The sequence below is a fragment of the Ahaetulla prasina genome, chromosome 2 (genome assembly GCF_028640845.1).
Source record: "Ahaetulla prasina isolate Xishuangbanna chromosome 2, ASM2864084v1, whole genome shotgun sequence".
Taxonomy (NCBI): domain Eukaryota; kingdom Metazoa; phylum Chordata; class Lepidosauria; order Squamata; family Colubridae; genus Ahaetulla; species Ahaetulla prasina.
Genome location: NC_080540.1, coordinates 125,574,084 through 125,601,944, shown reverse-complemented (window position 1 = coordinate 125,601,944; position 27,861 = coordinate 125,574,084). Strand labels below are relative to the sequence as shown.

At 37.4% G+C, this 27,861-nt stretch overlaps 1 protein-coding gene and 1 pseudogene across 1 annotated transcript; both read left to right on the top strand.

Moving 5' to 3' along the window:
* The first annotated feature begins 16,994 nt into the window (after window positions 1–16,994).
* LOC131190560 (olfactory receptor 2AK2-like) lies at window positions 16,995–17,759 on the top strand. Its single transcript, XM_058167897.1, is given in 3 exon segments — window positions 16,995–17,109; window positions 17,112–17,250; window positions 17,252–17,759. Coding segments are annotated over 3 exon segments (762 nt in total).
* Window positions 17,760–26,165: 8,406 nt separating this feature from the next.
* LOC131190559 (olfactory receptor 2AK2-like) lies at window positions 26,166–26,843 on the top strand (annotated as a pseudogene).
* Window positions 26,844–27,861: the final 1,018 nt, after the last annotated feature.

The window sequence follows — 27,861 nt, the reverse complement described above, 5'->3', positions numbered from 1 at the left end:
ATCTTTGAATAAAAGGGATAACTTGTTCTTTCACTTCACAGTCTTACACTTAGGTAAGAAAAACCAAAAGCATACATATAAACTGGGGAGACCAGGCTTAATAGCAGTGACTGTGAGGGATATTGGAGTCTTAGTGAACAATCATCTAAATATGAGCGAGCAGTGTGCAGCGGCAGCCAAAAAAGCCAATGCAATCCTAAATTGCATTAACAGAGGGATACAATCAAGATCAAGTGAGGTAATAATACCACTCTATAAAGCTCTAGTAAGATCACACCTAGAGTACTGCATCCAGTTTTGATCACCACACTATAAAAAGATGTTGAGACTCTAGAAAAAGTACAGAGGAGAAAAGTGCTTCTGGTTTGTTTTGGGTGCATTTATGTAAGGCTAAGATAAGTTGGGACATCAGAGGTAGAAAAAACATGCTGAAGGTATCTGGAATTGGTGGAAATGTCAGTATAATAGTGGTTATGACTAAGAATACTAGGCTAACAGTACTTTTAATAGTATTTTTATTAAAAGTAACAGTTTAAAAAGATGAAAAGTAAAAAAATAGAAATAGAAAGAAAAGCAGAAAAGAATGACTATATAAGATTATAGTAAAGAAAAAAAATAAAGTATATAAATAAAAGATTGCCCCCTTCATCAGAAGTACAAACACATTTAATAACATATCACCTTCTCATAAAATAAAACTAATGATATCTTCTTTCCATAACTTATCTCTTATCTATAAACAAATCCTTAAAATGTTGCCTTTTAGTCCCGATGTCATCAAATGTCCATTAAGGATTACCAAACCTGATCAAATAAGACAACTTTATATCTCTTCCTTTTAACAATCTTGGTCTTTAATCCTTTCAAGTAATGTTCTAAAACTTGATCTCTGTTCATTTATCTTTGTCTCTTCTCACAAAATTCCTGAAAGTATTAACAAGCCTCTTTTGTAAATCCACTATAAAAAAGTTATTCAAATCATTCTTTTGGTTATGGTTTGTATGACCTTTTTAATTACTAAGACATCAGCCAATGTCATTTCTATGTCCAATAAAGAATCTTTTTGGCTATCATTTTTGTATTTAAAACTTACTTCGCTAAGAATTGAAGAAAACTCACCTGGTGATGTAAAACTTGTTGATCAAAAAGTTACTAGTACCTGATACGCAAGTAAAAAGCAATTTCCAAAAACAATTAGACTAGAAAGTATGCAAACGGGATAGCTCAGGCAATAGAGAAGCCTGTTATTAGAACACAAAGCCTGCAATTACTGCAGGTTCGAGCCTGGCCCAAGGTTGACTCAGCCTTCCACCCTTTATAAGGTAAGTAAAATGAGGACCCAGATTGTTGGGGGGGCAATAAGTTGACTTTGTAAAAAATATACAAATAGAATGAGACTATTGCCTTATACATTGTAAGCCGCCCTGAGTCTTCGGAGAAGGGTGGGATATAAATGTAAACAAAAAAAAACCAAAAAAAAAACCTAGTGTCCTTTTGAAAGTGCCAATCATGGTTTGAGTAAAAAGATGGCTATTCCTTCATCTCCTTTAGCCTTGTCAGAGACTGCTGTCTTGTATAGAGCAACTGTATGGAGTACTTATAAGTGATCACAAATCCTCTTCTTACCCATAGAAGAATTACAAAGAGCTGTCTATTCATTGGCTTCTCATTCCATCACAGTTGTAGTCTCCTCTTTAATAAACCCATTTCCATTTTGCTATTTCTTCCCTAGGTGTCAATTAAAAATCCTTCTAAGGCAGGTATCTGTTGAAATAAATCACATCGACAAGATTAACAAACATCATATTATAAAAGTGCCCTTTTATATAACAATATATGAACAATAACAATGTACCTCCAAAACATGGAAATGACCCAGAAAATAGCCTCTTGAGCATGTTTTTGATAAGCGATTTACATTAGACCTTCCAAATCCACATGCCACTTCAACCAACACCTATAGAGTTCAAAGTAGCTTGCCATCATTATTAGCTGTGGATATGCGTCAAAGGCAGAACAAAGTTCATGCTTCTTTGTCCCTGTAGTCCCCAGGAGATGCTTTAATCCTTCAGCTCCTGACAAAGGTATATTTGCACTTTGGGACTTTCCAACTTGCACTTTCATCTTATAATGGGCTGTGTCTGACACCATGGGACTTCATGCTAAATGATCACTCCATTTTTTTTGATATTTGAAAGATCGAACACTTTTGGCATTGAAATCATTCCATCTCTGGATCTCATGAAGCCTGTATACCTGGAAAACCAAAATAATGCCAGTAAATTCATACTTGGAATCAGTATGTTTTGTGTATTAATTTTCTTTAGGCATTGTTTGACCGTTGGATTATTTGAGCCCAGACGATAGTTGTTATTTAATGGATTCTTGAGTATAATGAGATGATGGATTCCTTTCATCATTGTAATAGATTGTATGTCTTCATGTAAATTGTGTGAACCTTGATGACAAATGTATTTTTAAACAATTCTTTTTCCAAACCGACCTCATGGAATCCCTAATAATTTTATTTGGATATACCTCCAATTATCAATGACTATAGATTTAATAATTTAAAATCCTATAGATTTGTAGCATGATTTTTCCCAGGAAAGCTTTTCTTTGCATAGCACATACACGTTTTTACCAGGAATAAAGAAATTTTATTTTATTAATCATAAACCAAAGACGCAGAGTTTAAGATTTCTAATAAGCGCTAAAGTCCTTTCAAAAATACTCACCAATCTGTATATTTTAAGCGTAAGCAGGAGGAAAATATTTTATATGTAAGAGTAATCATATTAACAGAATGTTAATACCTTAACTCCAATTCATTTTTGACTTGGTATGCCATTAAAAGTTCTTCTGTGCTTTTTCTAAAAAAAACCAAAAACCACCAGTTCATTATTGCTGTAAAATATACAGATTCTCCCTCAAATGCTATTTCATTTATTTCTCCCAGTGAATTCTAAGAAAGTGGTTATTATATTTGGGAAATAGAAAATAGGCATTCTCTGATTCATTCATTGGCATATTTGACCCCATCAACATGAAGATCAATTTCACATGTGATTTTCTAATAGAAGCAGACTTAAAATTTACAGCTGAGATAGGACTGGATGTCAATAAACCTTATGAAAACCACATCCGCACAAAGGGATTACAATTATTCTGCCTATGATCATAACTTGTTTTAAGAGCCAAAGAATAGCATGTAACTCCTTGAGATTCCTGACACTTATTTTGAAATCATTCCCAGATTCTAAGTTTCATGTCTAGGGGGATTGGGGAATAGTTGCATGGTCACTGTGTTTGCTTCAGAAAACAAAAAAGTGACTGCGTAGATCAGGGGTCTCCAACCTTGGTCCCTTTAAGACTTGTGGACTTTTTTTTTTATTTTGTCACAACAGTATGCACAAGCATCAACATAAATCAACAAAGTATCATATAAGCATATATATGAGCAAAAGTATGTAATAATTGTATTAATTTGATATAATGAAAGGAAACATTAGGACAGGAACGGTAGGCATTTTTGTGCTCTTATGCACGCCCCTTATAGTCCTCTTAGGAATGGGGTGAGGTCAATGGTAGACAGTTTTTGGTTAAAGCTTTTAGGAGTTTGAGAAGAGACCACAGAGTCAGGCAGTGTGTTCCAAGAGTTAACAGCTCTGTTACAAAAATCATATTTTCTGCAATCAAGATTGAAGCGGTTAACATTAAGTTTGAATCTATTATTTGCTCTTGTATTATTGCAATTGAAGTTGAAGTAGTCTTTAACAGGAAGGACATTGCAATAGATGATTCTGTGTGTTAAAGGTCTTGTCAGAGTCGGTGGAGTTTTAAGTTTTCTAATCCCAGGATTTCAAGTCTGGTGGTGTAAGGTATTTTGTTGTTTCAGAGGAGCAGAGAACTCTTCTTGTAAAATATTTCTGGACACATTCAATTGTATTAATGTCAGAGATGTGGTGTGGGTTCCAGACAGGTGAGCTGAATTCAAGAATAGGTCTAGCAAATGTTTTGTATGCTCTGGTTAGTAGTGTAGAGTTTTTGGAAAAGAAGCTAACGCAAAATTAGGTTTACAACTCTTAGAGCCTTTTTTGCTATGTAGTTGCAGTGGGCTTTGGCACTTAGATCATTTGATATGTAAACTCCAAGGTCTTTAATAGAGAGACTTCAACTCCCCGAGTTCCAGAGCTTTGCTGGGTGAGGAACTCTGGGAGTTGAAGTCCACAAGTCTTAAAAGAGCCAAGTTTGCAGACCCCTGCCATAGACCATTCAGTTTGCAAACAATTCCCACTGAATGCTAATCCAGTCCATGCTCTGGGACTCTGCGAGTTGAAGTCCACAAGTCTTAAAGGGACCAAGGTTGGAGACTCCTGGTGTAGATGTTCAGATCTTTCAGTGTTCAGTAAATTTCTGACCTCCAATATCAAACAGGGTTTGCATCTGGTGCCATATTATATTATTATTCTTCTAGCAACTAGTTGCTCAGATAAATATAAGAAATTTGCTAAAGTGCAGATTTTGCAGTGCAATCAGTCAATGTGATCAGTGCTATTTAATAGTACTATAAAATTTTTATTGGGTTTCTTTTTTTCATCTCTTTCTCTCAGAAAAAGTAATCTATGACTAAGTTTAGTATTTGTTTGGAAGTGTATTGGTCTAAACTAGATATTAATTTAAATGTAAATGAAATAATCAAAGTTACTTTAACGTAGAGATAAAATTTGGACAGAAATTTGGTAGTTATGATCAGAAAAAAAGAACCAAACCTTATTCCTACATTCCGTAGTAGCTCCTGTTGAACTATTATCTGTAAGGGAAGAAACACAATGAGTCAAAAAACTATTAATAAATTTCTCCTTCTCTACTAGCAACTATGGAGAGGAAATGCAATGAAAAGGAAAAAAAGGAAAAGTAATTCTATTCACAAAGCAATGAGTTTATCCATTTTCTCTTTCCAGGACAGAAATCTAGGAATTATGGTGCATATCGTTATAATGAAATAAACAATTCTAGAAATTAAAAGAATAACTGCATGCTAATCCAATCCATGCTCTGGGACTCTGCGAGTTGAAGTCCACAAGTCTTAAAAGAGCCAAGTTTGCAGACCCCTGCCATAGACGATTCAGTTTGCAAACAATTTCCACTGCATGCTAATCCAATCCATGCTCTGGGACTCTGCGAGTTGAAGTCCACAAGTCTTAAAAGAGCCAAGTTTGCAGACCCCTGCCATAGACCATTCAGTTTGCAAACAATTTCCACTGCATGCTAATCCAATCCATGCTCTGGGACTCTGCGAGTTGAAGTCCACAAGTCTTAAAAGAGCCAAGTTTGCAGACCCCTGCCATAGACCATTCAGTTTGCAAACAATTTCCACTGCATGCTAATCCAATCCATGCTCTGGGACTCTGCGAGTTGAAGTCCACAAGTCTTAAAAGAGCCAAGTTTGCAGACCCCTGCCATAGACCATTCAGTTTGCAAACAATTTCCACTGCATGCTAATCCAATCCATGCTCTGGGACTCTGCGAGTTGAAGTCCACAAGTCTTAAAAGAGCCAAGTTTGCAGACCCCTGCCATAGACCATTCAGTTTGCAAACAATTTCCACTGCATGCTAATCCAGTCCATGCTCTGGGACTCTGCGAGTTGAAGTCCACAAGTCTTAAAAGAGCCAAGTTTGCAGACCCCTGCCATAGACCATTCAGTTTGCAAACAATTTCCACTGCATGCTAATCCAATCCATGCTCTGGGACTCTGCGAGTTGAAGTCCACAAGTCTTAAAAGAGCCAAGTTTGCAGACCCCTGCCATAGACCATTCAGTTTGCAAACAATTTCCACTGCATGCTAATCCAATCCATGCTCTGGGACTCTGCGAGTTGAAGTCCACAAGTCTTAAAAGAGCCAAGTTTGCAGACCCCTGCCATAGACCATTCAGTTTGCAAACAATTTCCACTGCATGCTAATCCAATCCATGCTCTGGGACTCTGCGAGTTGAAGTCCACAAGTCTTAAAAGAGCCAAGTTTGCAGACCCCTGCCATAGACCATTCAGTTTGCAAACAATTTCCACTGCATGCTAATCCAGTCCATGCTCTGGGACTCTGCGAGTTGAAGTCCACAAGTCTTAAAAGAGCCAAGTTTGCAGACCCCTGCCATAGACCATTCAGTTTGCAAACAATTTCCACTGCATGCTAATCCAATCCATGCTCTGGGACTCTGGGAGTTGAAGTCCACAAGTCTTAAAAGAGCCAAGTTTGCAGACCCCTGCCATAGACGATTCAGTTTGCAAACAATTTCCACTGCATGCTAATCCAATCCATGCTCTGGGACTCTGCGAGTTGAAGTCCACAAGTCTTAAAGGGACCAAGGTTGGAGACCCCTGGTGTAGATGTTCAGATCTTTCAGTATTCAGTAAATTTCTGACCTCCAGTATCAAACAGGGTTTGCATCTGGTGCCATATTGTGTTATTCTTCTGCTAGCAACTAGTTGCTCAGATAAATATAAGAAATTTGCTAAAGTGCAGATTTTGCAGTGCAACCAGTCAATGTGATCAGTGCTATTTAATAGCACTATAAAAGTTTTATTGGGTTTCTTTTTTTATTTCTATACCTTTTATTTCTGAGTCTTGTCTAATGTCTCTGTTTAACACTTCCAATAAGTAGTAGAGGGGACAAAGGACATCCTTGTATTTTGCCTTTCCTTATATTAAAGTTCTCTGTCATGTCCCCATTATTCCTACATTCCATAGCAGCTCCTGTTGAACTATTATCTGTAAGGGAAGAAACACAATGAGTCAAAAACCTATTAATAAATTTCTCCTTCTACTAGCAACTGTGGAGAGGAAATGCAATGAAAAGAAAGAATCCTAAAATATAGTTGAACATTAGATCTTTATATCAAACTAATTGGAGCTGTATTTTGATATTGTATTATTATTACTATTAGCCTTCGGGTGATAAGATAGGAGGTAATTTTGTTCTCAATGTGGAGAAAATAGCTAGAAGTCAGTTTTGTCTTCTTCATCAATGGCTTCTCTGATTATTCTGTTGTTAAAGAGGAATCAACTCTTCCTGGTCCAACACTTTAAAGTCACAGGACTTGATATCCTATCCTTTAGAAGAGAAGGATGGTTGCTTTAAGGTAGAGACCATAATCTTTCAGGCTGATCCAATGAAGATAACATATTTTATATATATATATATAAGTAATTGTACTTAGACAACATGCTGTTCATATAGATATTAGTTTTGAACAATAACAAAAATATAAAAATAATAGTAATCATAATATACATATCATTAATAATAATCACATAGTAATAATAGTACTAGATTATCCATACTAGAAAATTATATAGTCTTGGCGACGTTCGAAGTCTCATTCGTCATCTTCAGGCTTCAGCTTCGTGCTTCTGGGAGCAATGTGTGATCGCAGCTGTTTCTTCCTTTTAACTGCTAGTGGGGTTTGAACTGATTGGGTGGGAGCTTGGCTGTGCTCTGATTGGATGGGGTTTTTGTGCTCTGATTGGCTGGGGTGTGTCCTGTGTTGGTGGGGGCTTGGTTGTGCTCAGTTTAGTCTGTGTTGCAGGGGGATTTGAGCTGGTGAGCTGCATAGCTGTTGTTTGGCTTTGTGGTGGTGCTACATCTTCATAGTGGGTGTCAGTCTGCTGCATGTATGGATTGGAGGGTTTGAAATGGCTAATGTTGCAGCTGCGGTCTGGCTTCTGGTCCTTGGTCGTGCTTCATGATCAGTGTGGGTTTGGGTCTGCTTTCTGGGTGGATGTGTGGTGACATCCTGTGTGGACCTAACTATCTGAATGTCTGTCTTCTTCATCAATTTTTTTTGTTTGTCTAACATTTTTGACTAGTATCTTAGTTTTCGCTTTGTTTATTTTCAATCCTGCAATTTTACCATACTCTTCTATCTTTTTTTTATTAAATTGGGTCCAGTTTCTTACGGTTGTTCTAGAATAAATACCAAATCATCTGCAAATGCCTGTAATCTGTATTTTTTTAATAGCACTTTCATCTGAAGGGATCTCTTCATTTTTCCACTGTTGTGCAAAACAATTTCGCTGCTGTTAAACACATGTAAAATTAGATATGTATTGCCTTCTGATAAAACACCCAGCAAAAATATTTCTGGTTTAAAATCAATATGTTGCTTTATCATTTTTCTAACCATGTGTGTATTTTTGTCCATTTTTTTTGCATCTGGACATGTCCATCATATATCATATATCCTAATATATTACATTTAACTATATATCATATATCCTAACATATTACATTTAACTATATATCATATATCCTAACATATTACATTTAACTATATATCATATATCCTAACATATTACATTTAACTATATATCATATATCCTAATATATTACATTTTCCTAACAGATTTCCCCATGCCCCGTCAGCATGGCCAGGTTCACTTGGGTGATTAGACTTGATATCCTATCCTCTAGAAGATAGAGATGGTGCTGAACAAGAGGGAAAAAGCAGTTAGATGCCTTTAGAAGGCACTGAAGTCTGATACACTTAGACTTCAGTGTATAGAGGAGGACTAGAATCTGAGTCTTGTCTAATGTCTCTGTTTAACACTTCCAATAAGTAGTAGAGGGGACAAAGGACATCCTTGTATTTTGCCTTTCCTTATATTAAAGTTCTCTGTCATGTCCCCATTATTCCTACATTCCATAGCAGCTCCTGTTGAACTATTATCTGTAAGGGAAGAAACACAATGAGTCAAAAACCTATTAATAAATTTATATTAAATCTATATTAATAAATTTATATTAAATCTATATTAATAAATTTATATTAAATCTATATTAATAAATTTATATTAAATCTATATTAATAAATTTATATTAAATCTATATTAATAAATTTATATTAAATCTATATTAATAAATTTATATTAAATCTATATTAATAAATTTATATTAAATCTATATTAATAAATTTATATTAAATCTATATTAATAAATTTATATTAAATCTATATTAATAAATTTCTCCTTCTCTACTAGCAACTGTGGAGAGGAAGTGCAATGAAAAGAAAGAATCCTAAAATATAGTTGAACATTAGATCTTTATATCAAACTAATTGGAGCTGTATTTTGATATTGTATTATTATTACTATTAGCCTTCGGGTGATAAGATAGGAGGTAATTTTGTTCTCAATGTGGAGAAAATAGCTAGAAGTCAGTTTTGTCTTCTTCCACATGGTAGACTTTGAAACTTCCCTATGACATCCATAAACAGGATGTTGAAGATAAATAAATAAAAGAATAACTGCATGCTATGCTTCCCCCCTGCCCTCTCAGGAGGTTTGCTTGGGATGATTAGACTTGATATCCTATCCTCTAGAAGGCACTGAAGTCTGATACACTTAGACTTCAGTGTATAGAGGAGGACTAGAATCTGAGTCTTGTCTAATGTCTCTGTTTAACACTTCAAATAAGTAGTAGAGGCGAGAAAGGACATCCTTGTATTTTGCCTTTCCTTATATTAAAGTTCTCTGTCATGTCCCCATTATTCCTACATTCCATAGCAGCTCCTGTTGAACTATTATCTGTAAGGGAAGAAACACAATGAGACAAAAACCTATTAATAAATTTCTCCTTCTCTACTAGCAACTATGGAGAGGAAATGCAATGAAAAGAAAGAATCCTAAAATATAGTTGAACATTAGATCTTTATATCAAACTAATTGGAGCTGTATTTTGATATTGTATTATTATTACTATTAGCCTTCTGGTGATAAGATAGGAGGTAATTTTGTTTTCAATGTGGAGAAAATAGCTAGAAGTCAGTTTTGTCTTCTTCATCAATGGCTTCTCTGATTATTCTGTTGTTAAAGAGGAATCAACTCTTCCTGGTCCAACACTTTAAAGTCACAGGACATGATATTGACTTTAAAGTGTTGGACCAGGAAGAGTTAGTTCCTCTTTTGAATGAGTTCTTGTGTTCCAAGCGTGTTCTTCACGCATTGAAGAACACAAGAACTCATTCAAAAAGAGGAATCAACTCTTCCTGGTCCAACACTTTAAAGTCACAGGACATGATATTGACTTTAAAAAGACCAGAACTATCGCCAAAACTGAACACTTTAACAACAGAATAATCAGAGAAGCCATTGAGATAGAAAAACGCCCACACAGCATGAACAAACGAGATGACACCTCCGCCTACCAGCCATTTGGAAACCTGCCCTTATTGACAAACGAGTCCCTAACACGAGGAATGACACCAGACCCACACTCACGAGGTCCACACAGGATGTCACCACCGCACATCCACCCAGAAAGCAGACCCAAACCCACACTGATCATGAAGCACGACCAAGGACCAGAAGCCAGACCGCAGCTGCAACATTAGCCATTTCAAACCCTCCAATCCATACATGCAGCAGACTGACACCCACTATGAAGATGTAGCACGACCACAAAGCCAAACAACAGCTATGCAGCTCACCAGCTCAAATCCCCCTGCAACACAGACTAAACTGAGCACAACCAAGCCCCCACCAACACAGGACACACCCCAGCCAATCAGAGCACAGAAAACCCCATCCAATCAGAGCACAGCCAAGCTCCCACCCAATCAGTTCAAACCCCACTAGCAGTTAAAAGGAAGAAACAGCTGCGATCACACATTGCTCCCAGAAGCACGGTTGAAGCCTGAAGATGACGAATGAGACTTCAAACGTCGCCAAGACACTTCCAATTTTACACGGAGAAAACCCAACAACCAAAGACCTATATACAAACACCCGTGAAAACCTCAGAAAACATATATATATATATATATATATATATATATATATATATATATAAATATATATATATATATATATATAAGTAATTGTACTTAGACAACATGCTGTTCATATAGATATTAGTTTTGAACAATAACAAAAATATAAAAATAATAGTAATCATAATATACATATCATTAATAATAATCACATAGTAATAATAGTACTAGATTATCCATACTAGAAAATTATATATAGTTAATCGTTCTCTTAATCTTTTTAGTTTCTAACCTCTGTTCTGTTAGTTAACCATTGATAAAACAAGTCCCATGTTAAAAAGTATTCTTTTTCTTCCTTCCCCTTTATTTTTAGTGTTAATCTGTCCATCTCTGCACATTCTAATTTTTTTTAATAGCACTTTCATCTGAAGGGATCTCTTCATTTTTCCACTGTTGTGCAAAAACAATTCTCGCTGCTGTTAAACACATGTAAAATTAGATATGTATTGCCTTCTGATAAAACACCCAGCAAAAATATTTCTGGTTTAAAATCAATATGTTGCTTTATCATTTTTTTCTAACCATGTGTGTATTTTTGTCCATTTTTTTTTGCATCTGGACATGTCCATCATATATCATAATATAAACCCAGTATCTGATTACATTTCCAACATTTGGCGGAGATGTTTTCAAACATCTTTGTCAGTCTTACTGGTGGTGCCACCTATAAAACATTTTATATAAATTTTCCTTATAGGCAGTTGACATTGTTAATTTATAATTTCTGTTCCACAATTTCTGCCATTTATCTAGCTCTATATTATATCCAAAGTTTTTGACCCACACTATCATTGTTTTTTCACTTGTTCTTCTTCCATTCTGATAGTCAATAAATAGCTATACATTTTTATAATTAGTTTTTCATCTGTCCCTAGTAGTATCTGATCTAGTTCTGTTGGTCCTTTATAAAAGCCATACACTTTTACATCTTTCTCATATCTTGATTGTATTTGCACATGCAGCCACCATGTTAAGTCAATCCCTTCATTATTCAACTCTTGCTTAGTTTTAAGTTCCCCCTTTTCATTCCAAATGTCTTTATATCTTGTAATTTTTTTTCCAAATTAACAACATTCGGAGGTATCAGTGCTTCCATCGTGGACAGCCAGACTGGTATTTTCGTATATATATATTTTTTACTTCCCCCATACTAACAGCGAAGCATTTCTAACATAATGTCTTTTAAACTATCTATGTATTTTGTTTTGCCCATACCATAGAAAGGCATGCCACCCCAGCTGAAGATCATGTCCCTCCAAAGTTAATAATCTTTTATGCCTCAAATGTATCCATTCTTTCACCCATGTAAGTGCAGAGGCCTAATAGTATAACCATTGGTGGGTTTGCAAGAATCGGTAGTAAAACCGGTGGGAGGCTTCATCCACTGACCCAGACGTCATCAGGAAGCTTCTGCACATGCGCGGTGCGGTGCGAACTGGTAGTAAAGGTAAGTAGAACTGAGTATAACTTCCAATCTGGCAACCCAAAACCCCCTTTGTTTTTAGAGTCTTGTAACATGTTTCAATCTTATTCTTGCTCTTTTTCCTTGCCAAATGTATTTTAATATCAGTTTATTTAGCTCCTCAAAGTATTTTTTTTAACTTTATTGGAATTGTTTGGAACAAAAATAATAATCTTGGCAAGATATTCACCTTTATTGTAGCTATTCTTCCTATCATTGATAATTGCAAGTTTTTCCATTTCTCCAGATCTAGTTTAATTTGTTGCAACAGCCTAGTATAATTATCTTCTTTGATGGTTGCACACTTTGCTGTTAGTTGAATTCCTAAGTCTTTTACTTTCTTAATTATCTGAATGTCTGCCTTCTTCATCAATTTTTTTTGTTTATCTAACATTTTTGACTAGTATCTTAGTTTTCTCTTTGTTTATTTTCAATCCTGAAATTTTACCATACTCTTCTATCATTTTTAATTAATTTGGGTCCAGTTTCTTATGGTTCTTCTAGAACAGTGGTTCTCAACCTTTATAGTGCTGCGACCCCTTTAATACAATTCCCCACGATGTGGCACCCCAACCGTAAAATTCATTGTGGTGATAGGCAGCGATCTCAGTGCGCCTCAGCAGCCGCAGAAGGAGAAAAAAAGTGGCAAACTGTTTTTTTGAATTTATCACGCCTGAAGCCGTATTGGCTAGCGATCTGAACTCCTTGCGATTGCCTTGAGGACGGAGGCATTAAAGCGGTGACTCCTCCCCTATTAAGTTTATCGCGCCTGAAGCCAGATTAGGCTAGCGATTGGGAGTGATTGCAGCTGGCTTGAGAGGGAGATATCAGAGCAAAGATTTCCCTCTTTTTTAATTCATCGCGCCTTAAGCCGAATTCGGCTAGCGATTTGAAGAGCCTGCAGCTGGCTTGTGGAGTCAACCATTGGAGTGCGATTCTTCGACTCGCAAGTATACTTCCCATATTTCCGATGGTTTTAGGCGACCCCTGGCAAATCGTCATTCGACTCCCAATGGGGTCGCGACCCACAGGTTGAGAACCGCTGTTCTAGAATAAATACCAAATCATCTGCAAACGCCTGTAATCTGTATTTTTCTTTTTTTTTATTTCTATACCTTTTATTTCTGAGTCTTGTTTAATGTCTGTTTAACACTTCCAATAAGTAGTAGAGGGGACAAAGGACATCCTTGTCTTTTGCCTTTCCTTATATTAAAGTTCTCTGTCATGTCCCCATTATTCCTACATTCCATAGCAGCTCCTGTTGAACTATTATCTGTAAGGGAAGAAACACAATGAGTCAAAAAATTATATTAATAAATTTCTCCTTCTCTACTAGCAACTGTGGAGAGGAAGTGCAATGAAAAGAAAAAAAAGGAAAAGTAGTTCTAATCACAAAGCAATGGATTTTTTTCCTTTTCTTTTCTTTATCCAGAACAGAAATCTGGGACATGTTCAAAATAAATAAAAGAATAACTGCATACTATGCTTCCCCCTGCCCCCTCAGCAGGTTTGCTTGGGATGATTAGACTTGATATCCTATCCTCTAGAAGATAGAGATGGTTGCTTTAATCTTCCAGGCTGATCCAATGTTTTTGATTCCCACAGGCTGAGCGAGAGGTAAAAGGCACTTAGATGCCTTTAGAAGGCACTGAAGTCTGATACACTTAGACTTCAGTGTATAGAGGAGGACTAGAAACTGAGTCTTGTCCTGAGAACCTGAGTCCTACTCCAGCATTTTACCATCATACTACAATAGCTCTTCTTATGTTAACTTAGGAGAAATTTCTTGACATTTAGAACAATTAATTAGTGCAACAACTTGCCTCTAGAAATTGTGGGTGCTCTAACATGGAAGTTTTTAAGAAGGAAAACTATCTGTCTGAAATAATATAGGGTTTCCTACTTCAGCAGGAGATTGGAGTAGAAGATCTCCAAGATCCCTTCCAATTCAGTTACTCTGTTATTTTCTTATATTCTCAGAAATAAGTCTCATTATATTCAATGGGATTTCCTTCCAAAAGCATATAGTATTACATGCCATGTTAAGAATTAACTGTTACACAATGCAGTAGCAAGATGTATATAAAGGGAGTTACATCCATTCATAGAGGCTACGTTAGCTCTAATTGCTCAGTTGGAGAAGGCTGTGGAAATATTACCGGCTTTGTTCCATGATTGGACTTTACTAAGGCATCTAACAGACCCTTGTGGTTTGGACACCCAGGCGGATCTTTGGTCTGTTCTAGAAAGGATTTTATCATTTCCTATATTCTAGTTGTCATTGCCTCACTTCTAGAATTGAGTGGTACAGGTAAATGTCTGGATGCTTTGACTGCATTTTTCATTAGCAGTAGTCAGCATAACCAGACATGTGGGGGGGGGGAGGTGATGTTGGTGGTGTGCAAATGTAATGTATGTATATATACCTATATATATGTAGGTCTTTGGTTGTTCGGGTTTTCTCCGGTGTAAAATTAGAAGTGTCTTGGCGACGTTTCGACGAAGTCTCATTTGTCATCTTCAGGCTTCAGCTTCGTGCTTCTGGGAGAAATCAAAGTGGCTTTCTGTAGTGTAGATCTTCAAGAACAAAGCCACAGAAGTCTCTAGGAAGGAGAGGAAAATCTCTCTCTTTCTGACTGAATTTATTCTAAGCCATTAAACAAAATGGCTTCCCTTTCCCACAGTTGGCTGTTCTTAGGATGTAACAACCTTTCCCATTGTGCATCTTACTTCATGACCAAGTAGGTCATCCTTTGCTATTGCAATTCACAAAATAATCGCTAGGAAAGCTCTCCGTTTTCTGCAGAGAGTACCAGACATGTGAGAAGCAATAAGCAGAATATGTAGAGACAATTTGTAAAAAATCTCCTGCAAAGCAAGAGAGACCACACTGTTTATTTTGCTAATGCATGGAGATCAGATCCTTATTTGGATTTAGAAATGGTTCTACTGGTATTTTACATATATCTCACTAAATACACCAAGAGTGCTTGTTTAGAACTAGAAGGTAATAGAGAAATTACTGGTAACTTCAAGCATGAATAGGCAACTGAGTGACTTCCGGATGTTTAGAATGCAGCTTCTGGAACCTCTTGTCATTGGCCTTATCTGAAATTGATGGATCTGGAGAATAGCCAATTGCCTATCCCTCCTTGCTTTACATTGATATACAACTGTACCAATAAGTTCTGGGCTTATATTATACAGCAAAGGCACTGCTTGTTGCAATACGCCGCAGCACCTTTAGATGTCACTGTGCTTATGTGATTTTTGTGGAAAAAAGGAGGGGAGGAAGAGGGAAGAAATTGTTTGTCTGCAGCTGTTTCCTTAAATAAACAATTCCTTAAATCTTGTTGCTTGGATTGTGAGAGAAATCAATAACAGCAAGCAATTGCCCAGCCAATGTTTCCAGTTACAAAGTGATTGTGCAAAGATGGTGCATAGGCAGACTGATAGGGAAAAGCTGGCTTGTAAGCTTAAAGCTGTGGACAACATTACATCTGGAAGGCAGGAGGCAGAATCTCCTCCACATTACACCATTGTTATGCCAGATCTTGTATATTTAGTATAAACAAAATATCATGGTGAGGATGAGCCTGTTTTGGTGAGCCAAGGAGTTGTGACTTATTTCAGAGAGATACCAGGCAACTACCATTCTATGCAACTGTACTCAGAAAGAAAGAAAATTATATTTAAGACAGAGTTTCCCAACCTAGGCAGCTTTCAGCCAGATGGACTGTAATTCCCAGAATTCTTAGCAAAGCTGGCTAGGGAATTCTGAGAGTTGAAGTCTACCCAGCTTAAAGTTACTTCCCCCTCCCCCCTTTTAAAGATCAGCATTGGTGCATTCATGCTTATCATGGTCATGCTGCTATCTGAGTGTTTGGGAACAGGAACAGCAAGTCAGGGTGAGACCATTTTAATGGACCACATCCACTTCCAAAGCAGGATCACGTTGGAGTAGGATCATGTCTAAACCAGGCCCAACCTTCTCTTGCTGTAGTGACTCTTATGCCTTGAATTATTACTTTATAGATGACAAGCTTTCTATTGGGAAAAAAGTCAATGATGCAAATAAGGGAAGGAGGGTTGGAAAAATAAACTATAGTATACACAGGCTAACAAACTAATTAACTAAATTAACTAAAAACTAATACAACCACCTCTTTAAAGTGCTTGAGAGGAAGCAACGGAATCACCCAGAACAAAGAGATCAGAGAGAGAGCATCAAAAAGGAGCAAAATAAATTTCTGGATGAGTGATTGTATCCTACACTGGAAACTGGAAACCAAACAATAACATTCTTTTACATTAACTTCAAGAGATTCAGTGTGGATGGTTATTATTTGTCAGGAGATTGTTGACATTGACTCTGGAGTTAGCCCTGGACAAAACACTGTGCAAGTAGGTGACTTAAAAAATGTACCAATGTACAAAATGACTGAATCATGGGGGCAGTGATATGACTTCCCTCTAACTCCTCTTCTTCCTGTTTCACTTCTGCAAGGTTTACCTGGCTGATACATGAGATGGAGCAGTGCAATCAGAGCTCCGTGGCTGAGTTCGTCCTCCTGGGACTGGCAGAGGGGGCCATGACTGAAACCATGCTTTTTGTTCTCTTTTTGGTCATATACTTAGTTTCCCTACTAGGGAACTGCACAATGGTGAGGTTAATTGGGGTTGAACATCATTTACACACACCGATGTATTTCCTCCTCCTCCATTTGTCTCTGTTGGACCTTTGCTGTTCCTCAGTTACCATCCCACAGATGTTGGCACACCTCCTTTCTAGGCATAAAGCCATACTCTTTGTCCGGTGTGCTTCCAGATGTATATTTTCCTGGTGTTTGGTATGGCAGAATTTGTGCTGTTGGGTCTCATGGCATATGACCGCTACATGGAAATTTGCCACCCCTTACACTATACCACCATCATGAACTGGCACTTCTGTAGTTGGACCTGCTTGGTTGAGTGGCTTCCTCAATTCCCTCATTGTCGATGCTTTTGCTTTGCGCCTGCCATATTGTACCAAAAACCGCATCAATCAGTTCTTTTGTGAGGTACCGGTTGTGATCAAGCTGGCATCTGCTGACTCCTCAGAGGCAGAGATAGTTGTGTTTGTCTTTGGCTTCATTCTTCTGCTGCCCCCTTTCATCCTCATTACTGCCTCCTATGCCCGCATTGGGATTGCCATGTTGTGCATTTGCTCAGCTGAGGGCCAACGCTGTGCTGTCTTGACCTGTGGCTCGCATCTCCTGGTGGTGAGCCTTTTCTACGGCACAGCACTCTTTGCCTACATGAGGCCCAGCTTGGTCAGTTCTGCCACAGGCCAGGATAAGGCTGTGTCTGTGTTCTACATGGTGGTCACCCCCATGATGAATCCCCTCATCTACAGCCTTAGAAACAAGGAGGTAAAGGGTGCTTTGAGAAAATTATTAAGCAAGAAAACAACCTCTCCAAAGACATGACTCTGGTGCTGTCTTCAGCTCTGTTCAGAAACGGAGGCTGAGAAGAAACCATATCTGTAGTCAGCCAGAAAAAGGGAACATTTGATTGGTAAAGGAAAGGATCTTTGAAAGTTCTTGTAAAGGTTCCTCTTTAGTCTTTTATACATATTTAGAAATCCAGACCAAGCATTATTGGCTTCTCACATAAGGCTTACTAGTCGGTTTATTAGTGCCGTATTTACTGGAAAGAAAGACTAGGTTTTCTTTCTTCCCAGAAAAGTTATCTGCAAAATTAGAAAATCTCTTAGAATGTCTGAGAAAGGGCATCAGCGGAAGCAGATGAGTTTTCCATATCTAAATTTCCCTTTTCAAGGGAGCATTCAAGATGGGTTTCCCCTTGGCCAAATATATTTTCTTCTTGTTCAATCCTTCTCCATGGCCTTTGTGAAACAATTTGTCCTGTTTCAATAACACCTATTGTATATACGGTAGTACAAGCCTGCACATTCAGGGTCTAAAGGATCTTGCCCAATTTATGTTATACTTTCTTTAACTGAGGAGAGTGAGAATCTGCTTTGAGTAAGTTACAACTAGTTGAAAATCTATGTCCTAGAGGCAACCAAAGAACTAAACCATTAGAGTTCTTACCTACACAAGGACAAGAAATAATGGTTGGTAACTAGTCAAAGAGAGAAGCAACCTGGAATTAAGGAGAAACTTCCTAACAGTGAAGACAATTAACCAGTGGAACAGCTTTGTCTTCAGAAGTTGTGGGTGCTTCATCACTGGAAGTTTTTAAGAAGAGTCGCTTATCCGAGATGGTATAGGTCAGGGATGTCAAACTCAAAGCTCACATGTGCTTAGTTCTGGCCCATGGGGCTGCCCTGGAAACAGTGAAGGACTGGCCCACGGTGCCTCTTCCAGCAAAAATGGAGCCCAGGAGGGCTGCCTGCGGCCCTTCAGAGCTCCGTTTTCGTAGCAGAGGGCTGCAGAAAGATACCGCAGCTAAAAATGGAAATCAGGAGCCCATTTTCGCGGGCAGAGTGCTCGGGCCACCACAGGTGTCCCCTCACATGAATTACATTGAGCTGGCCATGCCCACCCTGGCTTCCCAAGGTGCCTGATGCAGCCCTCAATGAAATCGAGTTTGACACCCCTGGTATATTTCTCCTGCTTCAGCAGGGGGGTGGATTAGAAGTCCTCCAAGATCCCTTCCAGCTCTATTCTATTAATATCATTTTACCTGCTGATTTCCCCAAACCAGATTAGATTCAGAGCAGCTTTTGCCTGAGTAAGAGAACCAATACGAGGTTAGAGAAGAAGATGAGTGCTTCTTTAGCAGGATTCTTGAAGCTTCGGGCCTATTAAAGACTTGATCTCAGAGGAAAGGGGAGGAAGAAATTCATTTGGCAACCTCCATTCAGGTTAGTCTGTGCAAGTCTTCTTTTCCTTAACTAAGCATGGGCACATATATTCCAACTCAGCTTTAATTTACCGCTGAGTTTCCTAAAAGTGGAATAGTAAAGAATAGCACACTGTAGATTATTGTAATACCATTTAATCCTTTTTAATACATGTTTTCTGCTGTTGATTCACAACTGAGAAAAAAATGGGCAAAAAAGTTTTAATTCCTTCTATCTAGAACCTGTAAGTTATGGTGTATACTGAGCTGGCTCATGGAATGGCCCATATGGAAATAAAGACATATTTAAAATACATGATTTGTTTCAAAAGTCCCCTTTTTTGCATGTAAACATAAACCATACTTTGGATGTTTTGGCAGTGTAGTTTTATCATAGTAGTCCACAGTGCAGTGCAATGGTTAGGTGCAATACTGCAGGCTACTTCTGCTGACTGCCAGCTGACTGCAATTTGGCAGTTCAGCTCTCATCAGGCTCAAGGTTGACTCAGCCTTCCATCCTTCCGAGGTGGGTAAAATGAGGAGCCAAATTGTTGGGGGGCAATATGCTGACTGTAAACTGAAAGAACTGTAAAAGCACTGTAAAGTGGCGTATGAGTCTACTATTATTGCTATTTTCTTTTGTCCTATAATTTCTTCAACCACTTGTTTTTTTACTTGTATTTACCTTCTCAAATTTTGGCTGATTCCTCATGTTCCTTTATAGTAGAAGCAAGGGAAAACATTTGCCTTCCTGAGCTTGAGTACCAAGTTATCTTTGGTTCAATACAAACAATGGGCCAGCATTTTCTTTCTCTGCGTCTAAGACCAGTAAATATTTTAAGGAAGGCAAAGGAGACAGTGTGTCACCAGTATTTATTCAAGATAAGATGAAAATAGATAAGGAAACCTCCTTCCTATTTCTACCCAACGGTAGCATCGGCCTTGCTCCTCCAGAATGAAATACTTGTGCACATTCTGGAAGATAAACCAAAGTACAATTCAATCAATTGGGATTGTAATAGAATATACCTGATCTCATTCATTCAACCCTAATGACAGAAAAATAAATCTTCCCACATTCAGGATTAACCCTCCTCCCCCATGCAATTTTCTTATATTTCAAATACTGATCTTGTGGATGATTAAACAAATGTATAATCCAGACATTGTCTGAACAAGCATATTTGTACCTTCTTTTTCTCACAAATGTATTCTATGAATACATTTGTATTCATAGATTATTCTATTATTCAAATTCTATTCTATATTATACAAATTCTATTATTCAAATGTATTCTATGAATACATTTGCATGGAACTGAGGGCAACAGCTAGAATCCAGGACCGCTGTGGTTGGGTTATAGTTCTGAAAACACAAGGAAGTCATGATGTTTCCATGAGGAGATCCATTGCAGTGAGAGAGATTTGCAAAAACAGTTAAATGAAATCATCAGAAGTCATCAAACCTGAAATGTTGCTTAGTTAGGGGCCTGCAGCTACAGGAGCTAAATATCCATTTCTCTCCTTTAACTATAAACCCAGCCACACCGCTACAATAAGGACAGGAGCCTGTTACATGTCTATGCTGACTGAGGTAAAAAGTGACTTATATTCCTTCCCCATTTTAATATAGAAATGCAGAGAGATACCAGAACAGAATTTTTGCTCTGTCTCTCTTTACTTGGCATCTTCCACACAGGACATGATGAAAAAGATTTATCTTTCTCTGTTGCCAGCTTGGAAATGAATTGCTGGAAATATATTCCATAGAAAAAGTCTCTCCACAGCATCTTGGGATGGCAAGACTGGGAACCCTGGGAAGCCAACATTTCCATGCATTTGAGTAATGTATGTCAATAACAAGCGTGCCCAAAGGAGAATAAGCTTATGATGGTTGCAGTGATTGTCCCCTTGTGATTGAAAGAAAGAATTCCATCCCTGAAAATCCTCACAAGAAATAACATAGGATACACAGAGCATGCTCAGTAACTGCAGCATAAAATGCCACTTTGGAAGAGAAAAACGAAAAGATATTATCTAGCAGGAAAAGAGTCAAAATTGCAGCTTGGAAAGCTTGAACAGTTTTCTGGGCAAAACCCAGAGTAAAATCATTAACTGAATCAAACTTTAAATTTATCAATTTAAATTTAATTGATTTACTGGATTTACACAACACAGGGTTAAAAATTAAGCAATACAATTATAATTCTCTATGTGAAAATAAGCAGAAAATATTTAAAACAGATTCTTCCTTTCATAAAAAAACCTACCACAGCCTTCTTGTAGGATGCACTATATAGGGGAAACCTGGCAACACAGTTAAGCAATTTGATAGAATATAGAATAGGATAGCTGTCTACAATTTGGGATGATCTCAATCTGTTTATCAAGAGATTTCTTAGATCTTCCACTTTCCATCCTGGTCCAGCTCCAGTAAAAGCTGGAAAGTCAACTTGCAGTCAATCAGTCAGTCAGTCAGTCAGTCAGTCAGTCAGTGTGTCTGTTTCTCTGTCTGAGAAAGAGAGAGAGAAGAAGAAGAAGAAGAAGAAGAAGAAGAAGAAGAAGAAGAAGAAGAAGAAGAAGAAGAAGAAGAAGAAGAAGAAGAAGAAGAATAGCTAAAATGCCCTAGCAAAAAGGATAACAAATTAAAGTCACACAGAAGGTCCCTCACACTTGCCACAGAGATTTATTTTTCTTTTCAAAATATACTTACTCAGAGGTCAGTTAGCAAGACAATTAGCAATATATTACACATTCTGACTCAACCCCATAGGAAATTACTTATTCAGCATCTGTCAGTGCATATGGAGATTTTCAAAACTGCACAAACCCTATTTTTTTGTTTCTGCAATGCAACCCATTTTTATAAGATTTTATCTTGTAAAATCAAGACTATGACACAAATCCATTTAAATCCATGTATTCATTTCCTTATTGCTTGCTTTATATTATAAACAGCTTACGTGCAGTAGTCCATTCATTTATTGCAATGCAAAGGAGAAAAAAAGGAAAGGAAAAGAGTTGAGGGGGGGGAAACCACTTAAATATTTCCTCTTATAATTATAAAAGGCCAAAAAGCAATTACCTCAGACATTAATCCCATTTGATATCCAACTACAATAAAGCTAATAACTTACTTGGAAAGCAAGCAGTCAGCCCACTGATAAGGTGGTGTCTCCTGCCAACTGGTTTATTCCAGAAGTTTAATTAAACTCATAGACATTTTTGGAAAGGAAAAGCAGCCCACAAACTGTTGCTCTTATGCAAGTTAAATGATGGACATTTTCCCCAACTGAAGTGGCAGAGTTAGCTCTCACATCTTTTAGGTGCAAATGACATTTTGAAAATATCTGTCAATTTGTGGAAAAAGAAATCGAGGAGATGACTTCAACCAATTTTTGTTTGGGAAGGAAAAAATCTTTTCAAAATTGAAATCCATCTCTCACAGCAGTATTATAGATAAATCCCAATGGGAGGGTTTCCCCCCCCCCCCAGCTTTTTTATTTGGAATTGATGAAATGGAAGACTGCAATGCACAGAAATTTGCACAAGGACAAAGAAAACATTCTCACACATTTCTTGGTGACAAACGAATGAATGAGCACAGTACCATCAGTTTAATTTTCTCCTGATGTTAGATAATTTCTAAAGTAGCTTTTCTTTCATCAAACTGAATGAGACCTAATAGAACAGGGGTCTCCAACCTTGGTCACTTTAAGACTTGTGGACTTCAACTCCCAGAATTCCTCAGCCAGCAAAGGTTGGAGACCTCTGTAATAGAAGACAGAATTTCCATTCTGATCATCCCATAGTATGGAACACAAAGAATGCAGCTTACAAACCCACAATTGGTTGTATGGACTGTTTTCACAGAAACACTTCATCAATGCAAAGGAGAAGGACATTTAGTCTCCCAACTCAAAATGTAGATGGGTCTAAAAGAGTCAGACTTAGAAAAAATGGTTCCCTGAAATATCGATTGTCTACTTATTAGTCACAATAGAATAAACTTGTTTAGTGTAACTAATTTAATTCAAGGGTCACTAAATATGAGTGAACTACTATTCAAGTGAAATGCAACAATAACTTTTTAATGAAGTCCAACCTTTCCAGAATTAGATTCTGGGCATTAAACTGGAAGATGAAAAAGTGAAGGAGATAATGACAGCATGGGAAAAAAATTTTGGTTACACAATAGAACTAGATAAATGGCACAAGTTGTGGGACAGGAACTATAAATTAACAATGTCAACTGCATATAAAGAAAATCTATATAAGATGTTTTATAGATGGCACCTGGCACTGGCGAGGTTGGCAAAGATGTTTAAAGATAAGTCAGCTAAATGTTGGAAATGCCACTAGATGCCTGGGTCATATTATCATATGTGGTGAACATGTGCAGAAGCAAAAAGATATTGGACAAAAATACAAACACACTGTAAGCCGCCCTGAGTCTTCGGAGAAGGGCGGGATATAAATGTAAATTAAAAAAAAAACTGTGGCTGGAAAAGATGATAAAGCAGCACATTGATTTAAAACCAGAAATATTTTTGTTAGGGAGTTTACCTGAAACTTATAGTAAAGGGAATGCATATTTAATTATACATGTATTAACTGCAGCTAGAATTGTATTTGCACAAAAGTGGAAAAGTGAAGAGATCCCTATTGATGAGAATGTGATTAGGAAAATATTAGAAAGTGCAGAAATGAATAGATTATTGCTTACTATTAAGAAGAAAGAACAAACTGAATATTATATGACATGGGAACTATTTTATTGATGGTTAGAGAATAAAAACAGATGTTAGAAATAAATGGAGATCAGTGAAATATAGAAAATATGTTAAGATAGAGATATAAACAACATAACGACTGTTTCCAATATGACTATTAAGATTATTATGTTTAACAATATATTTATATTCCTATTAGAAGATATGTTAGGGAGAAATGAATAGGCTTATTATACTCAATATTACTGTTGTAAGATTAGAGAATCAATATCAATGTAATGAATACTGTTGTAAATTTTGATTGTTATTGCACAGAGATACTTGTACCCAGATGACACACTGTTTAACGGAAGATGGAATGTTTAAATTTAAAATAATTTAAAAACTATATCAAAAATAATCATACCACAGCAGCTATTCTTATAATAACTTAGAACTAAGGAGCAATTTCTGGACAGTTAGAACAATTAATTAGTAGAATGACTTGCCTCCAGAAGTCATGGGTGCTCCAGCATGGAAGTTTTTCAGAAGGACAACTATCTGTCTGAAATGGTGTTTGTTTCATGATTGGACTTTACTAAGACTTCTAGCAGACCCTTGTGGTTTGGACACCCAGGCAGAACTTGGATCTGTTCTAGAAAGGATTTTATCATTTCCTATATTCTAGCTGTCATTGCCTCACTTCTAGAATTGAGTGGTACAGGTAAATGTCTGGATGCTTTGACTGCATTTTTCATCAGCAGTAGTCAGCATAACCAGACATGTGGGGGGGAGGTGGTGTTGGTGGTGTGCAAATACAATACACATATATAACAAATTGGCTTTCTGTAGTGTAGATCTTCAAGAACAAAGCCACAGAAGTCTCTAGGAAGGAGAGGAAAATCTCTCTTTCTGACTGAATTTATTCTAAGCCATTAAACAAAATGGCTTCCCGCTTCCACAGTTGGCTGTCCTCAGGATGTAACAACCTGTCCCATTGTTGCATCTTACTTCATGTCCAAGTAGGTCATCCTTTGCTATTGCAATTCACAAAATAATCGCTAGGAAAGCTCCCCGTTTTCTCCAGAGAGTACCAGACATGTGAAAAGCAATAAGCAGAATATGTAAAGAGACAATTTGTAAAAGATCTGCAAATCAAGAGAGTCTGCATTGTTTATTTTGCTAACGCATGGAGATCAGTTCCTTATTTGTATTTAGAATTTTTTCTATTTTAGATGTAGCTCACCAGATACACCAAGAGTGCTTGTTTAGAACTAGAAGGTAATAGAGAAATTAACTTCAAGCATGAATAGGCAATTGAGTGATTGGGCTTATATTATAAAGCAAAGGCACTACTTGTTGCAATACGCTGCAGCACCTTTAGATGTCTCTCTGCTTATGTGGTTTTTGTGCAAAAAAGGTGGGAGGAAGGGGGAAGAAATTGTTTGTCTGCAGCTGTTTCCTTAAATAAACTATCTTGTTGCTTGGATTGTGAGAGAAATCAATAACAGCAAGCAATTGCCCAGCCAGTATTTCCAGTTACAAAGTGATTGTGCAAAGATGGGGCATGACTTGGCTTGTAAACTGTAAAGCTGTGGAAGGCAGGAGGTAGAATTTCCTTCACATTACTTGTATGTTTAGTTTAATATATCATGGTGACAATGAACCTGTTTTGGTGAGGAAAGGTCTGTCTATGTTTTTTTTTCAAGGAGTTTTAACTTATTTCAGAGAGATACCGGGCAGCTACCATTCTATGCAATTGTACTCAGAAAGAAAGAAAATTATATTTAAGGCAGCGCTTCCCAACCTAGGCAGCTTTTAGCCAGATGGACTGCAATTCCCAGAATTCTTACAAAGCTGGCTAGGGAATTCTGAGAGTTGAAGTCTACCTATCTTAAAGTTACTATGTTTTTTAAAAAGTTCCTATGTGACAAATGAGATAACCATTTGTCAGGAGATTGTTGACATTGACTCTGGAGTTAGCCCTGGACAAAACACTGTGCAAGTAGGTGACTTAACCAATGTACCAATGTACAAAATGACTGAATCATGGGGGCAGTGATATGACTTCCCTCTAACTCCTCTTCTTCCTGTTTCACTTCTGCAAGGTTTGCCTGGCTGACACATGTGATGGAGCGGTGCAATCAGAGCTCCGTGGCTGAGTTCGTCCTCCTGGGACTGGCAGAGGGGGCCATGACTGAAACCATGCTTTTTGTTCTCTTTTTGGTCATATACTTAGTTTCCCTACTAGGGAACTGCACAATGGTGAGGTTAATTGGGGTTGAACATCATTTACACACGCCGATGTATTTCCTCCTCCTCCATTTGTCTCTGTTGGACCTTTGCTGTTCCTCAGTTACCATCCCACAGATGTTGGCACACCTCCTTTCTAGGCATAAAGCCATACCCTTTGGTGTGCTTCCAGATGTATATTTTCCTGGTGTTTGGTATGGCAGAATGTGTGCTGTTGGGTTTCATGGCCTATGACCACTACGTGGCAATCTGCCACCCCTTACACTATACCACCATCATGAACTGGCACTTCTGTAGTTGGACCTGCTTGGTTGAGTGGCTTCCTCAATTCCCTCATTGTCGATGCTTTTGCTTTGCGCCTGCCGTATTGTACCAAAAACCGCATCAATCAGTTCTTTTGTGAGGTACCGGTTGTGATCAAGCTGGCATCTGCTGACTCCTCAGCAGATAGTTGTGTTTGTATTTGGCTTCATTCTTCTGCTGCCCCCTTTCATCCTCATTGCTGCCTCCTATGCCCGCATTGGGATTGCCATGTTGTGCATTTGCTCAGCTGAGGGCCAACGCTGTGCTGTCTTGACCTGTGGCTCGCATCTCCTGGTGGTGAGCCTTTTCTACGGCACAGCACTCTTTGCCTACATGAGGCCCAGCTTGGTCAGTTCTGCCACAGGCCAGGATAAGACTGTGTCTGTGTTATGGTATAATGAGTTGTCTTGTGGAATGGCTCATATGTTGATTTAACATTTATTTATTAATTTTTAATAGTTTATTTAATAGTTAAATACGTTTAAATAAAAACATATTTAAAATGTGTGGCTTGTTTCAAAAGTCCTCTTTTTTGCATAATAATAATAATCTTTATTGTCATTGTACATATATACAATGAATGCATGTAAATATAAACTGTATTTTCGATGAAGTTTTGGTGGTGTGGTTTTTCCATAGTTCTCCATAGCAGTTTGCAATTCATGAATTTGCAGGAGGGTTTTTTTCTCCTTTTTAATTGTTTGTTCTAAAAAACTTTCCAAGCTTTAATTTCTACATAACAGATTTGTTTCTTGATTAGTTTCTGTATGTCAACACCAAGTTCAGGAAAAAATAATTACATGATGATTAGGAAAAGCTGTAAATTGTGTTTTTGGCACAGCAAAATGTTTGATTACACAGTGAATTTTTCAAGATCAGATCAGCTCTGCAGCTCACCCAGAGTAATTTATTTCCTTATTTATCTATTTATTAAACAGTTTTCCATTCCCCTGCAAACAAAAAGACTTTTGGTAGCTTATATGGTTTATAGTAAAACAATTTGGAACATCCGCAATAAAGTTCAAAATTAGTCAAAAATATCATAACTTGCCATTAAACCATGCCAACTGAAAGAATAATAAAGGTAATTACTAAAAAAAATGCAGCTGGCATAATCAGGCATAATTCAAAGAAGTTTCTCTGAAAAACTGTCTTCAGAAGTTTTTGAAAGGTCAACAAAAAAGGGAATATTTTGAGAATTTTTAAAATATAGCTTTGATATCAACACACACACAAAGAAGAGAGGTTCAATCTATTCTCCAAAGCACCTGAAGGCAGGAATGGAAATTTATCAAGGAGAGAACCAACCTGAAACTAAGGAGAAATTTCCAGGCAGCTAGAACAATTAATCAGTGGAACAACTTGCTTCCAGAAGTTGTGGGTGTTCCAAATTTGGAGATTTTTAAGTAATGATAAGACAGCCATTTGTCTGAAATGATATAGGGTTTCCTGC